Source organism: Syzygium oleosum, unplaced genomic scaffold, assembly GCF_021117445.2.
Source record: "Syzygium oleosum isolate NSW1041296 unplaced genomic scaffold, Sole_v2.1 Sole_v2.43, whole genome shotgun sequence".
Taxonomy (NCBI): domain Eukaryota; kingdom Viridiplantae; phylum Streptophyta; class Magnoliopsida; order Myrtales; family Myrtaceae; genus Syzygium; species Syzygium oleosum.
This window is the reverse complement of record NW_026607527.1, coordinates 1,774,991-1,791,474: the sequence shown is the minus strand read 5'-3', so window position 1 is coordinate 1,791,474 and position 16,484 is coordinate 1,774,991. Positions and strand designations below refer to the sequence as shown.

At 45.3% G+C, this 16,484-nt stretch overlaps 1 protein-coding gene across 1 annotated transcript; it reads right to left on the bottom strand.

The window, feature by feature from the left end:
* Positions 1-1,226: 1,226 nt before the first annotated feature.
* Positions 1,227-3,169, bottom strand: LOC130136175 (uncharacterized). The gene is made up of 2 exons (XM_056306319.1): positions 2,715-3,169; positions 1,227-1,502 (listed from the first exon to the last, which is right to left on the bottom strand). The coding sequence occupies exons 1-2, from the start codon at positions 3,118-3,120 to the stop codon at positions 1,345-1,347; spliced, it is 564 nt and encodes a 187-aa protein (XP_056162294.1). The 5' UTR covers positions 3,121-3,169; the 3' UTR covers positions 1,227-1,344.
* Positions 3,170-16,484: the final 13,315 nt, after the last annotated feature.

Genomic DNA, 16,484 nt, shown 5'->3' with positions numbered 1-16,484 from the left:
ATCAGGAGTATGTATCTAAATCAAGTGCAAGAAGTACTGCAAAGTGTGTAACGAAGTTTAACATAAATAGCTATATCTTATAAAAATCAATGGAACAGCACATTAGACAAGCAAAAACAAATTTACCTAGACAAAACACAGCACCAATCCCCAGAAGAGACAGATCTCTATCCAACAAGAACTTCCAGATTTCAAATACCTACTACAGTTAAGCTGTATTAGGTCTTTCAATGCTTTTAATACACTCACGCTCAGTCCACTCAGATGTAGCAATAATATGCAAAGACAGCAGTCCAACCTGACAATGAGCATATAACCCAGAAATTTCTCACTTGTCACTTCTAATCATGCCAAGACAAAACTGACATTTACATAACCCTGAGAAGATCCCGTCAACATAATTCAGTATCATTGAAGTATACCAACACCAGGGGCACCTGATGAAGAAATGCCGCTCTAAATGTCAATGGTCACCAACTTGATTTCTTATTGCTGACTCTAAATGTCAGACAACAGTCACTGCAGATTAAAACTAAACCACAACGGAGACTAGGGATTGAAGATGGTAGCTAAGTAATCCCCCCAATTGATTCATTGGTTGTAACTCATGCATCTGAGATGATAGATTGACGAAAATATTTGATTTACAATGGAAACAGCCCGGGCCCGTTCATTTTTATCTTATGTTCACACATACTCTCTTTTCTTAGACATATCAACAAAAGAAGCAGAAGACTCGGCTTGTAAAGCACAACATACTCAATGAAACCTGCTGAGTCAAGTTTCATATGTCCACTGTTAGACCGACCATGAACTGCACTGCAGTGGAACCTTAACACTGCTAAACTTTCCTTTAAAGAACTGTGGAGTTATATTTTTGAAAGTACAAACCATAACAGTATCATGTTGAGCATGCACAAGCAAGAGCTCTGTCGACCAGTTCGCCAAGAGCTGAAAAGTTTGAACGGCTCAAAAGTATGATATTCAACTTAAAAAGCTGAAAACAGGAGTTGGCTAATTCCATGGCATAGCGACGTGATAAAAAAGATCTACCAGACTTGCACATCTCAGCATCTCTGAAACAATGTCCATGACAAAATAATATCTCTAAAACCTTAAAGTCATTCCACAAGATCGGAGCAATATGTTTCTTTGAAGCATATTACAGAAATTGACATGGTGCACAACCAACGAAATAGCCACTCCACGAGGTTGGAAAGGGAAAAACTCCATGATTCATCTCTTTTATATCTCATGTTCAATGTCATTCAATGCTGCTGCAAAGCTCTTACAAGGATCTGAACAACAGTAGCAAAACAACCTAATGTATAAGCAAACCCACATTCAAAGTTCATCCTCCATCCTCAAGTACTCTCCAATATCTGCCTGATGAATCACGACAAGCCCATTTGGATCCAACTTCCTACAATCCTGTGTTGACCTTTGCGAAATCCCAAATCCCAAAGGTACGTCAGACATTGAAAAAACCACCACTCCATCACCTGTCACAACATTTGTTTTCAATTATCAGATCTCTTTCAATCAATTAGTGAACCATTTTATCCCAGACGAGAAAGAAAACAAGGAAGACAAATTGAACTAGGGACTTCTTGAGTATTGGTTTGGGTGGACTAATCTCTTGTCCCTAAATAATCAAGTTTTGACAAATATAAGCAACAAGCGGAAAACAACCATTCTCAAAGCTACAATTAGCCGTTCTTTAATAAAAATAAACAGTTGCTTATCTTCAACATCACGTGATATGATTGTACTCCTGTGTTTTCATTGATCTAGATAAAAAATCTATCTCCTTTTATCTTAGAACCAAGATATTTGACTAACCAAAACCAAGAGCAGAAAGACAGAGTTAAACCAATTTAAACAGACTGAAAACCTTAAGTTCTTCAAAAAGAAAATCTCATTCTTCACCTCTCACTTAATTGAGGGTTCTTACATTAAAAAATAAAACAACATAAAGTATACAACCAAAAATTACACAGCAAGAAATTGTTATATGAAGAAGGGCCAACAGTAAAGGAAAAGGAGGAGTAGGAGTAGGGGCTAATTGGGACGGAATTAAATGACCAAGATGGACAATGAGACAAAGCCAGGAGGAAAGAGAGCAATGGAAAGGAAAGAGATTGATGACTGAAAATCCCGATTAGAGATAGCAACTTTAGCCAGAGTAGGAGTTCCCTCCATCATCTCCGTCGAGGCCGCATTTTACCAGCAAATTACAACGGATCCATCGGATTGAAACCTCACGTAAGGATGAGATTACCCTGCGGTTCTATGTTGCAAATGTTCTCTTCAATACGGTTGCCTTGACCGGGCTGTTCAACCTAAGGCATTTAACCGAAAAAACAGGGGATTCAAGCTGAATTTTCAATCTATGTAGATACTTCTTCACCCCATAAAAAAGACCAGAAAGACACAGTACATCACCAATTAAAACATTGACTACATAGCCTATCAGCACAAAGTGTAAATCCTAAGTTCAATTTATACGATAGCGTATGACACTTCAGATGAAGTTCCTTCATCTCGCCACCCCAATCACATTCCTTTCCATCTAAGTTTCTACGCCCGCCGCTTCGCATCGCTCTCGCATTCCAAAATCCAGACACACCCCACAACACCTCAAGTGGAAACATTACATTCACCAAACAACACCTAAAATTGCAGAATCTTTTTAGCTGAAATCGACGCATCACCTGGGTTGATGTTCTCGGTGATCCTCCCCAGCCCGCCCTTCAACACGTGGTTCCCGTAGAGGAACGACATCTCGGAGGTGGGCTTGAGCCAGACCTTGTGCTTGGCATTGGCGGCCAAGATGCCGAGCGCCTGGACCGTCAGGTGGAAGCTGCCGCCCTTGGTGAACTTGCCGACGCAGGTGCCGAGGGAGGCGAGGTTGTGGCGGCCGACGTTGGTGGCGCGCTTGACCAGCGACTCGCTGACGTAGTAGACCCGGTTCTTGCAGAGGCGGAAGCAGTAGCGGCAGGGGGACGGGTCGGGGCCCTCGTGGGAGGGGCCGTCGACGATGTTCTTGAGGTTGTTGCCCGTGAACTTGAAGAGCTTCTCGAACACCTGGGTCGTCTCCTTCTCGTCCAGCGTTCTCATCGCGCGTTCTTGAACTTGAGCTGCTTCTTCTTTCTTCAGAGGTTTTTGTCGCGATTGTATGTGTTGCTGTTTGTTGTTGCTCTGCATGTTCTGATCGGTCTTTGCTAGGGTTTTGTGGAGGGTTTTCCTTCATTGGATGGGACTATTTCCCAACTAAGGCCGTTTGGTTCAGCGTTGGAATGCTCATTTGGCCTTAAACGAGCATTCCCAAAATGCTAAACGAAACGGTTTAGCATTGGAGTTTCAAATGCTCATTTGGTAGCATTTGGAATGCTGAATGTTCCCCAAAAAAAAAAAAAATTCTTCTTCAGCAAAACGTGGCCGGCTAGGGCAGCCAGCGAGGGGCCGGCGAGGTCGCGTGACCCCGGCGATGGCCTGGGTCGAGCAACGGCCGCTTGGGGTCGCTCGACCCAGGCCGTCGCTGCCCGGGTTCGCGCGACCGCCCAGGCGACGGCCGCTTGGGATCGCGCAATCGCCTAGGCGCCGTCGCCTGGGGTCGCGTGACCCTCGCCGCCTGGGTCGCGCGACCCCAGGTGACGGCCGCCTGGGGTCGCGCGACCTCAGGCTTCCTCTGGCGACTGCCGTCGACGCCAGATTTGGCTCGCCGGCGACCGTAGCTCTTCGCCGGAGCCGGCGAAGGGTACTTTTAAAAATAATAAAAAAAAACTCCCAAAGCTCATTTGTAAAAAGAAATAACCAAACACAATTGCATTTCCCCAAGTGACTTTCAAATAATTTTTTACCAAATGCCATTTTATTTTTTCAAGTGCCTTTCACCTAAAAGTATTTGCATTTCCCAAATGAGCATTCTAAAAGCCGAACCAAACGGGCCCTTAACAAATTTACTCTTTTTTCTTCACGGGATAAAACAATATTTTCTTATTTACATTGTTTCCTCCAATTTAGTTATTTTCCTATAGGTTGATCCCACGAAAGACCCAAACTGATACACTTATGATAAATTTATCATAAACTAATTTTTCGACCACCAAAAATTCAAAACTGGTATATTTTATGATAAATTTACCCTATGTTAAATTGTATTAGTACCTTGAAAAATCATAAATTAGTAAATCTATGATAAACAGAAGGGTAAAACCCTAAACTGATACACCTGTTAACTGCCACATGTCATCAAACTCATCAAATTAATGGTAAAATTTAACATAAACTAACGGAGGGTAAATTTATCACAAGTGTACTATTTTGAAGTTTTTTGTGGTTAAAAGATTAGTTTGGGGCAAATTTATATCAGGCATACCAGTTTGGGGTTTTTGGTGGTATTAACCTTTTCTAAAATTCGCAAAAACAATCATAAAATACAATTTCTAAAGAATGAAGAGAAAGTAATAGGCTATAATGAGGACAAACAGCCCTGAAAATTTCCAAAGAATTGAAGGACACTGTCATGAATTTTTAAATGAAGACACATACTTACTATACAAAACTGATACTTAGGCAATGCAAGTAAAAGAAAAAAGAAAGCACCCAACTATTACATATACAAGAATGCAACTCCAACAACAACGCTGGATAAAACTTCTTTAATTCCATATCACAACTTCAAGTTTTCCAGACATGCAAAGCTAATCAAGTAAACTCAAGGGAAAACAATCAACCAATATAACAGGAAAAGGGAATCGCGGACAGTAAATCTTCCTCGCCGCTGACATGATATGCTCTTCAAAAGATTCTCTACACTTGTCATACAGTTGTTGGGAGTAATCATGCGGAGGCTTTTGAGTACACATTTTGTAAGTAGTACTGCCAGGAGGATTGGAAGGAAAAAAAAATCAACTATTAGCAAACCAATCAAGACATTAGGATAAAAATTCTGAGTATCACAGCTCCTGAAGTCACAAATTCAGAAGTGAGGCTCACGTGTAGAGCATCATGTAGTCTTCCGAGCTGAACTGAGTCTCCTCGAACAAGCTCTCACTTATTATTGGTTTGCAGACAAGTCGTTCTGCTACTACAGGTTGGACTAGATCGAGGACTCGGTGCTCAATTTGTTGTTCGCCAATGAACTGTAATTCCTGTATTCGGACTTGGCACCCGGCTCCAAGCGGCCAATGTGGACACCGAGAAGGTTGCACGCGTGGCAATCAAGCTCGGGTTGCATCGGTATCTGCGCCATAGGAAGCCTGTTCTTGAGGAACAAGTAAGTTTCATATTTTTTTGAATTTTTCAAACTTAGTTTCCTTCTTCATTCCTGTGTGTATGTTCATAGAATAATAAGGATCATAATGAATATTGGAGGAATTGGGTGATTGCGCATATTCAAGAGTTAGTAAGGACCATTGATTTATAAGTTTAACTGTCATGAAAATCAATTATAGATGGTAAAGACTAATATTCGTCAATCATTAGAAAAAAATATTGTCGGTTTGGCTTATATAAGATGAATCTTGTCTAACTACATGAAAGATACATGAATAATGGGGATTACAAAATGTGCTAAAAATCAGGAGAATAATCAATGCAGTTAGGCAACAAATCCCCTTGTAATCTTGACCGAATCTCCATTGATTTCTTTCCTATCATGCATGTTACCTTCTTCCGTTGTCTATCGATCATAACTATTGATCGTATCGATGGCTGAAAATATGGTTAACGCCATGAGAAATTTACTTTTGGGCCAAGTCAATAGATAGACTTATTTGACAGTTTGCTGCAGTTTTATCTATGTGAAAGATAACTTGACCTTTTGTTTTACATGTCTCTGTTTTGTTGATATATTAGACCGTATGTCGATTAATTAAATTCTATGGACGTGTCCTAGATTCAAGAATTCAAACGGTCGTTGCATATAATTGATTTTCGTGACAGTTAGCTTATAAACCAATGGTCCTTACTAAACTCTTGAATATGCGCAACCACCTTACTCCTCCCATGTTCATTAGGATCCTTATTATTCTATGCACATACAGATGGGAATGAAGAAGGAAACTAAGGTTGAAAAATTAAAAAAAAAATATGAAACTTACTTGTTGCTCAAGAAGCTTCCTAGAGCGCGGATACCAGTGCAACCCGAGCTTCATCGCCTCACGTGCGAGCTTCTCGGTGTCCACGTTGGCTGCTCTGAGCAGGGTCAGCGACCCGGGTGCCCGTCCGGATACAGGAAGTATAGTTCCTTTGCAAAGAACAAATTGAGCACCGAGTGTCCGATGTACTCCAACCTCTCGTAGCAAAACGACTTGTCTGCGAACGTAATAGTGAGTTTGAGCAATCTTTCATCATTGACCTTGTATTGCAAGACCTCTTTGACGTCGTTGAGGCTCGGTTGGCTCTCGACATGGGTAGATTCGGGTTCGGAACTGCCTTCTTTTCGGCTCTCCCAATTCAATGATAAGCGCTTCCTCTTCTCCTTCTTCCTCGTGATCAGAAAGTGATTCCTCTTCGCCTTCTTTGCTGCCAAATCACTCGCAATTGCCGAGATGGGTATACGGTTTTCAATACTAGTTGCAGAAAACTTGGGCCAACTTAACATAAAAGAGAGTCATCCGCCCAGTCCTTGAGATATCTCCCAAGTAGAGAGACGGCATCTCCATTTCGTCCCTCAATGACATGCGGTTCAGCCGTAGCTAATGCAGCTCCAAGGTACCCAGGTTCGAGACGAAGAGCTGAACTAAACCTGCAATAATGGTAATCTTCCAATCACTCAGACGGTTGAGAATTAGGCATGTACACCTCTGCTGCGACACATCTTAAGTTGTTTCCGACACACACCTTGATACAAACAAACATCGCGCCTCAACTCTCGAGCTCCTCTGAAGGCAATTGCAGCCGCTTCAGGCCTATCCATCGACAAATACAGGTTTCCCTGAAAGCATCCGAGAAATACTTGTGATGATTATATTTAACAATGACCTATCATGATGTATAACAGAAGCATCAATATAGCCCTCCACCAAACTACTGTCTACCTTCATTATATAGCCAGGTATGTGTCTCTCTTCGAGTTGAATGCTCTGATCACGATATACGAAGATATTGTGAGAACGGTAAAAGAACAGACAGCTAAACCAATGCCAAAAGGTAAACAAAAACTACCTTCTCGGCATAAGATAAGGCTCCTCTGTCATCTTTCCTTTCCCACATCATAGATACAGGAACAAAGACTTCTGGCCTCGTTGGGTCAGTATTCAACAAATCATGCACCAACTTGCCAAGCTTTGAGTAATCAGATTTCATTTTGACAAGTATCGCGTACTCATCCACGCTCGCTAGGATGTACAGATCAACCAACCTAGCTTGTCAATACATCCGCTCTCGTCATGCCATCAAATAAAGCATGATATTTTGTCAATATGACCCCCCAAAAGAACTCTTTACTAACCTTTTCGAAACTCATTATAGCCTTCTCGTTTTTTTTTTCCGATAATAGCTTCAATCTTCACACATTTGTCCATATGGAAACAAACATTAATCAGTATGCACTCACTTCTCAACTACCTGGGCACATATAATGTCACATTATACTAAAGTAACACAGATCCAAGCGAGCAAGTATTTGGGAGGGCTGGTCTGAACTTGCAAAAAGATGCATCTATAGCCTCCAGACCTCAAAACCAATTCCCTAATCCCCTTTCCAGCTCAGCGTTTTAGAATATTCTAGAAACTTTCCTCGCGCTGAACTGCTCGGCTCAACCTCTTTGCCACGCTCGCTTGGATGTTCGCGTCAGTTGTTTTGCGTTGCTCCTCACGTGACCTCGTTCATGGACGATCCTGCTTCCTTGACGTCTGTCCTCAAGCGTTCCTCTTCCGTCCTGGAAAGAGCCAAAGGAAAGAAGAAAAGAGACTGGGTCTCCTTCCTTTGTGGGTCTTTGTTTTTTTTATGGGCTTGAATTGGTCGATTCCAAGCAATGGACTTGAATGGATAAGCCAATCAAGCATGGGCTAAGTTTGGGGCATGGGTTGATTTCTACGTGAATTTGGGCTTATTCATTCAATCATTTTTTCGGGCCCTTACTTTGTTATGGGTTGCATTAAGATAGGAAAAATTACCAAAACAGTCCTAAACTTATTGCAATTGTGTCAATTCAATCATAAATCTTTTTTTTGTGCTAATTCAGTCCATCCAGCTAATTTTGGCCGATCAGCACTGACGTGGACGCCGGCTGGTGCCGGCCATTTGGCTAAGACTGACGTAACAATTTTTAAATATTTTTTTTGAATTTTTTTTGAATTTTTCCTTTTTTTTTTCTTTTCCCTATCTTTTTTTTTCTCCCTTCATCTTCAACCCAGCGACTGGCCAAAGGCTACGGCCGGCGAGGTCTCGTCCTCGCCCGACCTCGCTGTTGCGTCATTGCTAGGCGAGGATGAGCCTCGTCCCGGTGAGGGCTCGTCCTTGCTGGCCCCAGCGTCTGGCCAGTTGTCGGACTGGCGATCGGCTAGAGGTTGAAGATGAAGGGAGAAAAAAAAAGAAAGGGAAAGAAAAGAAAAAAAGGAAAAAATAAAAAATAATAATAATAAATCAAAAAAATATTTAAAAATTGCCACGTCAGTGTTGGCCGGACGCCCGGCATCCATGTTAGCACCGCCCAACTAAAATTGGTCGAATGGACTGAATTGACACAAATGCAAAATGTTTATGATTAAATTGGCACAATTGCAATAGGTTTAAGACTGGTTTGGTAATTTTCCCCATTAAGATATGAAATGAAGGCAACTTGGGTCAAGAGGGACCTGCATGAACGGACCCATCCGAATTGGCTTCCATTTTATTTGTTATTTATTATTTACTTTGTCATTATCTCGCTTTTTTTTATTTTGGTACTTTTGCACGAGATATCGGAATATTGCTGCGCTCTCACTTTGAGTTTAAAGTGCAATATAACTCTCGGGAAGGAGATTGCTCAGCTACTAGCTTGCTAATCTTGAAATCAATAAGCGATTGGACACTAGTTTCTTTTCATTACCTTTTAGAGAGTTATTGTGTGTTTTATTAGGTGATAAAATAGGGATAGTAGATTTACGACGTTAAATTTTTGTATTTGGCTTTAGACTGTTTCATACAAAAACAATTAAAGAAGATGGAGTGATATTTAATTTAATGCTAACAATGCTATAAATATAAATTACAGTTGATAGAAAAAATTGTTGTATACATTAAAGTTGGTAACTTTGATACGTTAATAAGTTATGCGGATAAATGTTGGTAATATATTTGAACTTTTGGTAATTTGTGAATCATAAAAAAGATATTGGTTATTTAACATAAGATTTAGAGACTTACTAATAAGTTACTCGACATTTCGAAATAATAACAACAAAGATATACCCTCTTAATTGTCTTCGAATCTCACAAGGAAATTTCAACATAGACCAAAACGTCTATTTTTAGATCAATTTTTAAGAATTCATAAAGAATGACCGATTAATCGATTTTATTTGTATTTCTTTTTTCTTAAAGCTTAAAGACATTTGCCTCATAATTGTCCTAGAATCTCGCACAAAAATTTTGACACACACACAGTATGTATATACATATATATATATATATACATACATACATACATAAATATATATATACATACATACATAAATATATATACATATATATATATATACACACATAGCAGTTGAGACGATTTCCTTCGTGGAAATCTTTCTATAGATCTTTGTGGTAGATGTGATCCCGGCAGTAAAACCTAGTGAGGTAGTGAAACCATTGGTCAGCATCATTTGAGATCTATTTGAAAGAAAAAATTAGTCTCTTGCAATAAACTTATTAAGAAGATCCATGTCTTCTTCTAGTTCTATATCACAAATATCCTCAGACCAAGGACCTATAAATAGAGAAGAAATTAGTATAGAAGATTTTAATAAATCTATAGAAAATTGGATCATTCCAAAGGTTAAGTTTAACCAGATTTACGAACATTCTAATTTTAAAATTTTTGGGAAAAATGATTATATAATAGTTACTGACGAAAGAGATTGTGACATTCCGAATTTGGCCCATTTTTGGGATTTATAAAACGGGTATTTCGTCAGTGCGCTTATAGTAAAAATCTCGCCCGGGAACTGATCACTCCCGGTTATTATTTTTAAACCTTGAGATTTCGCTAGAATCGCATTCGATCGAATTTGGCCGTTATTTAGAGCCCAAACTTTGGTGTCGAATTTCTCGGAGTTCCGGGACGAATTTAATTGGACGGTGTCGATATTATTGTGGCCAGCGTCGGTATTACCCGGAGTATGTGAAAAGTGGATTTTTGACCGGGTGCGGATTTGGACTGGTAGACCTCCCTCGTGGTGTGTTTTGGCATATTTTATTTTGGCCATTTTCCTATATTATTAATTAGGATTATAGGGGACCGTTAGATCGTTTTCGGATTTGAACCGTGTCCGTTGGATCGCACTCGAGTGAGAGCTTTGACTTTGAGTCTCTCTCTCTCTCTCTCTCTCTCTCTCTCTCTCTCTCTCTCTCTCTCTCTCTCTCTCCTCCTCTCGCTCCGAAAGCACGTCCCCTCCGCGCACGTCCCACCCCCTCGCCATGCGCACGTTTCCCCCTTCCCCATGCAACTCTCTCTCTCCTCTTTCTTTTCTTTTCTTTTCCTTTCTTTCTCTCTTCTCCGCTTCTTCTTCCTCGTTGGCTTCTTTTCCCCCGCCTGTTCCGCTCGCCGCCGTGCCCTGCTCGCCGACCGCCGTTCGACCGCCGTTCCGCCTCCGTCCAACGCCACCCCACCAGCCGCCGATGCCGCCGTCCTCCCCGCGCCGTCGTCACGCAGCCGTGTCGCCCGGTAGCCCCAACCGACTCTGCCTTCTCCTCCTCCCGAGCGCGTGAGCTCGGCTCGCCGTCGTCTCCAGGGGCTCGGCCATGAGCCGCCGCGTCGCCTAGCCGCCCCCGGGCTGCCGCCTCGCCGCCGTCGCCGTCGCGCCTTGTCCGGCCAGATCGCGCCGCCGTCCCTTCTCGGCCCTGGCCCTTCTCTCTCCTCACCCTCGCCCTCACCGCCTGTGCCGACCTCCATCTCTCCTCCACTGCCGCCGCCGCTGTCGTCGCCGCAGCCGGCCCATCGCCGCTGTCGCCATTGCTGTGCAGCCGCTGTCGCCGCTGGTCCGCCACCCCTCACCCACTAGCCTCTCTTCTCGCTCCACCCCGCCGACCTCCACCCTCCCGCAGCCTCGTCGTCAGCCGCTGCCGCCACCACCGCGCCGTCGCCGTCGCTGTAGTCGCCGCCGTCACGGCCACCGCCCGACTCACCAGCCCCCAGCCGTAGCCGGGCCTCGTCGCCCACGCGACCAAGCCGCGCGCCCGTCGCCGTGCCCGCCTTCCCGAGCCCGTGGCCGAGCCTTGTGCCCGTGGCCGAGGGCCGTGCCCATGGCCGAGCGCCGTGGCCGAGCTCGCCCGGCGCGCCGTGCCTGTCCGACTGTGCGCTGCGCCCGTCCGACTAGGCGCGTCGCCCGTCCGTTCGCCCGTGCGCCCCTCGCACGCCGCACGGCCATCGCGCCCGCGCGCCAGCACGCTCGATCGGCCATTGTGCCCGCCTTGGCCGGCCACCGCGCCCGTTGGCCCGTGCCCGCGCCTAGTTCGGCACTGTTCACCCGGGCCATTTTAGGCCCGAGCCGATTTTCTCCGGGCCAAAACCAAGTAAGTGACTTCCTAAATCTTACCTAGTACTTTGGGTATTTTTAGACTTGTTTAGGATGTGATTAGTACCGGGTTAGGAATTAATTTAGGCATGGGCTAATTAGATTGAGTGTGCCTAATTGATGAATTATTGTGGTGATAATTGTGTGGCTAATTTAGTGATTGACTGAGGTAAATAGCATGACTGAATTGTCGTGGCGCTTTGTGGGTGAATTGGAATTTATTGAATGTGTTGACTTGAATGTCGGGTCGGTGGACCGATGTCGGGAGCATGAATTGAGTTGACTGATGTGGCGTGCTAGATTAACATTGGTGAATGGGTGGTGATTGAAATTGATTTATATGACTAAGAGCATGGTGAATCTTGTATTGTGGTGCATGTGCATGAGAAAAGCCCGGCTTGATCTGAGGGCTGACCTGAGGCGCAGTAGCGCGGGTCGTGGGAAAGTGTGAAATGTCCAGTGAGGGACGAAGCCCGGCTTGATTCGAGGGCTGCCAACCCGAGGCGTGGTTACGCGGGTGTGGCTAGAAATGCAAGTAAGGACCCGAGGCGTGGTTACGCGGGTCGAGAGAAATGTCCCGAGGCGTGGTTACGCGGACCGAGCCCGGCTTGATCCGAGGGCTGCTAACCCGAGGCGTGGTTACGCGGGTGTGGCTAGAAAGGCAAGTAAGGACCTGAGGCGTGGTTACGCGGGTCGAGAGAAATGTCCTGAGGCGTGGTTACGCGGACCGAGCCCGGCTTGATCCGAGGGCCGGCTCGAGGCGTGTTGACGCGGGCCGTGTGAAAGGACCCGGGAGGTCGTGAGAAAGTTGCTCGGCCACGCATGCGAATTGAGTGTGATTGAATTGACTGGTTGAATTAGTTGGAGTGATTGAGTGAAAGCGTGGTTGGTGTTTGAGCGATTTGTGATGTGTTATTTAATTAATATTATTGCCTTATCACGTGACGACTAATGTGTAGAGTTGCCATGGACTTGATGACGAGGTAAGTACAATAATGCGAATTCTATATGTTATGGGGTAGATTGCATGTATGACTCGTCTGGGTACGCATTGGCCTACGTGGGGTTTAGGGGGTTGCTTATTGAGACTCGTTCTCACGGTTATTATATAACCATTTCAGATCCGCGACCGTAATCGATTTGGAGACGCCGCCAGAGCACCACAGGGATTGAAGAATAGATCATTTACCCTGTCTTTTGAGTACCTTTTGTAGAGGAGATAAGTTTGTCAACCACCGCCCCCTTTTGAAAACTGTGGTTCTAAATTGGTAGCCCGAGTTATCGTTTTGTATAGTGGCTATTTTATGATGGTATGCAATTATTGTTTCGCACTATCCCTTTGTCGTTGTTTATTGTCTGGGTTAATTAGTTTCGCTTCCGCTTGCTTTTATTGTTGAGTGTTTCGTTTGGGTCGGCGACGCGTCCTGGGACGTCGCGTTCAATGATCGACCATCGAGGGATGACCGCGCGCTCGTAGGGTGCGGGGCGTGACATCCCCGTTGATTTGGTATCAGAGCAAGGTTAGCTCGATCCAAGTGGTCGAAGCCTGGAGTGATAAGGAGCGATGACTTTGGGGTAGACAGTTAAGGAGATTTGTGTGCCATGCGTACCCCAGACTATACGATTGTGATTGCTGAGTGGTTTTTATGCAATATTATGTGAGGTGCAGGTGCGTCAGGACTTGAGGTAAGTGCATGAACTCTGTTGGTTGTGATTGGGTGTTGTTGTGGTTGGCTGCCTGCTTAATGGAATGTGTTGTGATGCACTGCCTAGGGCTTAGACTGGTGTAGTTGGCCTAGGTTTCTAATTCCTGCGTGGAATTTAGCAGGTGAGCCTTGTGAGGACCGGTAAGATGAGCGGTCGAGGTCGAGGTAGAGGTCGAGGTAGAGGTCGAGGTCGAGGTCGTATAGCCCCGCAAGCTGGAGTTGTGGGGGATCCCAGTTGGATGAAGTGTGAGGGTACTTGAGGAAGCGGGATTATTATCGGGTAGACAGACGGGAGAAAGGAGCGCTTGGCGCCATTTCGCTGCACATTACCAAAGTGAGATCATAGGGAATAATGGAAATCAGGGGAATAATGTGATTAGTGGAAATCCGGGTATAGTGCGAGTAAATGCGAACAGGCCGATGTCCAAGCTAGTTGAGCAATTTCTGAGGTTGAAACCCCCGAAGTTTGATGGGAGAGGCGACCCTGAGGCGGCACCAAGATGGGTAGAAGAGCTAGAGAAAGCTTTTGAGGTGCCGGGGTGTACCGAGGAAGAGAAAGTGACGCTAGCAGGTTTATCGCCTCGAATAATGCAAGTGATTGGTGGAGGGCCACCGGGGGGTCAAGTGTTCCCGCCGGTACGCCCCGAATTGGATTGTTTTTACCGAGACCTTCAATGGCAAGTATTTCTGGAAAGTGCCCGAGAACAGTAAATTGGCTGAATTTATGGGGCTCCGCCAAGGTCGTAGATCGGTAGATCAAGATGAGGCCGAGTTCGCAAGACTGGCCCAAATTTGCCCCTGTGGATGGTGGAGGACCCGATGGACAAAGCGAGGAGGTTCCGGGATGGGCGGCCGGACCTTCGCAGCCCGGATGATCTCGTTGAACTTGAGAGGCTACAATGAGATATATGAAAGGGCTCGAGCAATTGAGCGAGATCGACGGATCGAGCCGCCGCTTCTGGATCGCGGTATGCCCCGGCTAGTGGACAACCGTCAACCGGGGGAAAGGACCCATGACGGGAAATAGTCGCTTGTTCCACCCGCTCGGAGGAATATCGGGAAGCCAAACTGCTACGTAACGCCCCGTGTAGGTTGTGTGGTGGAAAACACGGGAATGGACCTTGCCCAAATAGGGGCGGAGCATGTTTTACATGTGGTGGAAGGGCCATAAGATGAGAGAATGTCCAAACAACAAGCGGCCGGGTCACCCGCACTTCGCGCCGCCGCCGCCTCGGAATGGAAATCAAATTAGAGCTATCCAGCCGGCCACTCAGAATCGGCCGCCGGCCCAAGGACGGGTATATGCAATGGCAAGGAGGGAGGCTCGTGACGCGCCCGGCGTGGTCAGCGGTGTACGGTCTCTCTCTCGTGATCATGCCGCTTATGCCTTGTTTGATCCGGGGGGCATCGCATTCATTTATATCTGAGCAGTTCGTTGAATTATCTGGGATTGAGCCAAAATTGCTTGATGTTATGCTGTGTGTGACTACTCCGCTGAATGATAAAGTGCTGATTACGTTTGGGTGTCCCGATTGTAAAATAGTGATTGGTGATAGAGAAGGAAGGATAGATTTGGCGGTATTATGTATGCATGACTTCGATGTGATTATTGGTATGGATCGGCTAGTCAAGCGAGAGCCGTTATGGATCGTAGTAGCGTGGTGATCCAGCTTTAATCCGACCGGACATCCTAGATTTGAGTTTGTGGGAAACCGAGGAGGAACCTCGATCCCCCGGATTTCATCGCTCGAGGTAACAAAGTCATTGGACGAAGGGTGCCAAGGATTTCCGGCAAATGTAATCGATTCGACGGCCGGAGAGCCGAGACTAGAAGACATAGCCGTGGTGTGCAACTTTCCCGATGTCTTTCCTCAGGAATTGCCGGGACTGCCACCTGATCGAGAAGTGGAGTTCGCGATTGAGTTAGCCCCAGGGACGGAACCGATCTCGAAAGCACCCTATAGGATGTCACTGTCGGAATTGAAGGAATTAAAAGTCCAAATGCAAGAGTTGTTGGACAAAGGCTTCATTCGCCCTAGTGCGTCTCCATGGGGAGCGCCAGTGTTATTCGTGAGGAAAAAGGATGGATCCTTGAGGTTGTGCATTGACTACAGACAATTGAACCAGGTGACCATTAAGAATAAGTATCCGCTGCCAAGGATTGATGACCTATTTGATCAGTTGCAAGGGGCGTCGGTGTTTTCAAAAATCGATCTGAGGACTGGCTATCACCAATTGAGGATCAAGAAGGAGGACGTGCCGAAGTCGGCATTTAGGGCGAGGTATGGACACTATGAGTTTACGGTAATGCCGTTTGACCTTGACGAACGCCCCATGCCCTTTATGGATTTAATGAATCGGGTATTCAAGGAATTTTTAGATCGGTTTGTGATCGTGTTCATAGATGATATTCTCGGTGTATTCAAAGAGTTTCGCCGAGCACGAGGTACATTTGGAAAAGGTTCTACGGACCTTAAGGGAACACGCACTCTACGCTAAGTTCGGAAGTGCGACCCGGCTTCACCAAGTGGCGTTCTTAGGACATGTGATATCCGGAGAAGGAATTGCGGTGGACCCGACAAAGATTGAAGCCGTCACGAATTGGCCGAGACCGACAAATAAGAACCGAGGTTCCTGAGCTTCCTCGGACTAGCGGAGTTATTATAGACGCTTCGTGGAGAAGTTTTCGGCATTAGCGACGCCGTTGACGCGGTTACTAAAGAAGGAGATGAGGTTTGAATGGACGGATAAGTGCGAAAGGAGCTTCCAAGAATTAAAACAGATTGACGACCGCGCTAAGAGTTAACGATCCCGTCGAGCCCGGAGGATATGAGATTTGATGTGACGCGTCGTTGAGAGGATTAGGATGCGTGCTAATGCAACACGGGAAAGTAGTGGCATACGCATCGCGACAGTTGAGGCCACACGAGCAGAACTATCCGACGCATGACTTGGAATTGGCCGCGATTATTTTCGCTCTTAAGATTTGGAGACACTACCTGTGTGGGGAGAAATTTCAGATTTATACGGACCATCAAAGTTTAAGGTACTTGTTCTCCC

Excerpts from the sequence above, each read along its gene's own strand:
- LOC130136175 (XM_056306319.1), bottom strand. The coding sequence starts at position 3,120 with ATGAGAACGCTGGACGAGAAGGAGACGACCCAGGTGTTCGAGAAGCTC. Across the intron at positions 1,503-2,714 it reads CACCGAGAACATCAACCCAG|GTGATGGAGTGGTGGTTTTT; the intron begins GTGATGCGTCGA and ends ATGTTGTGACAG.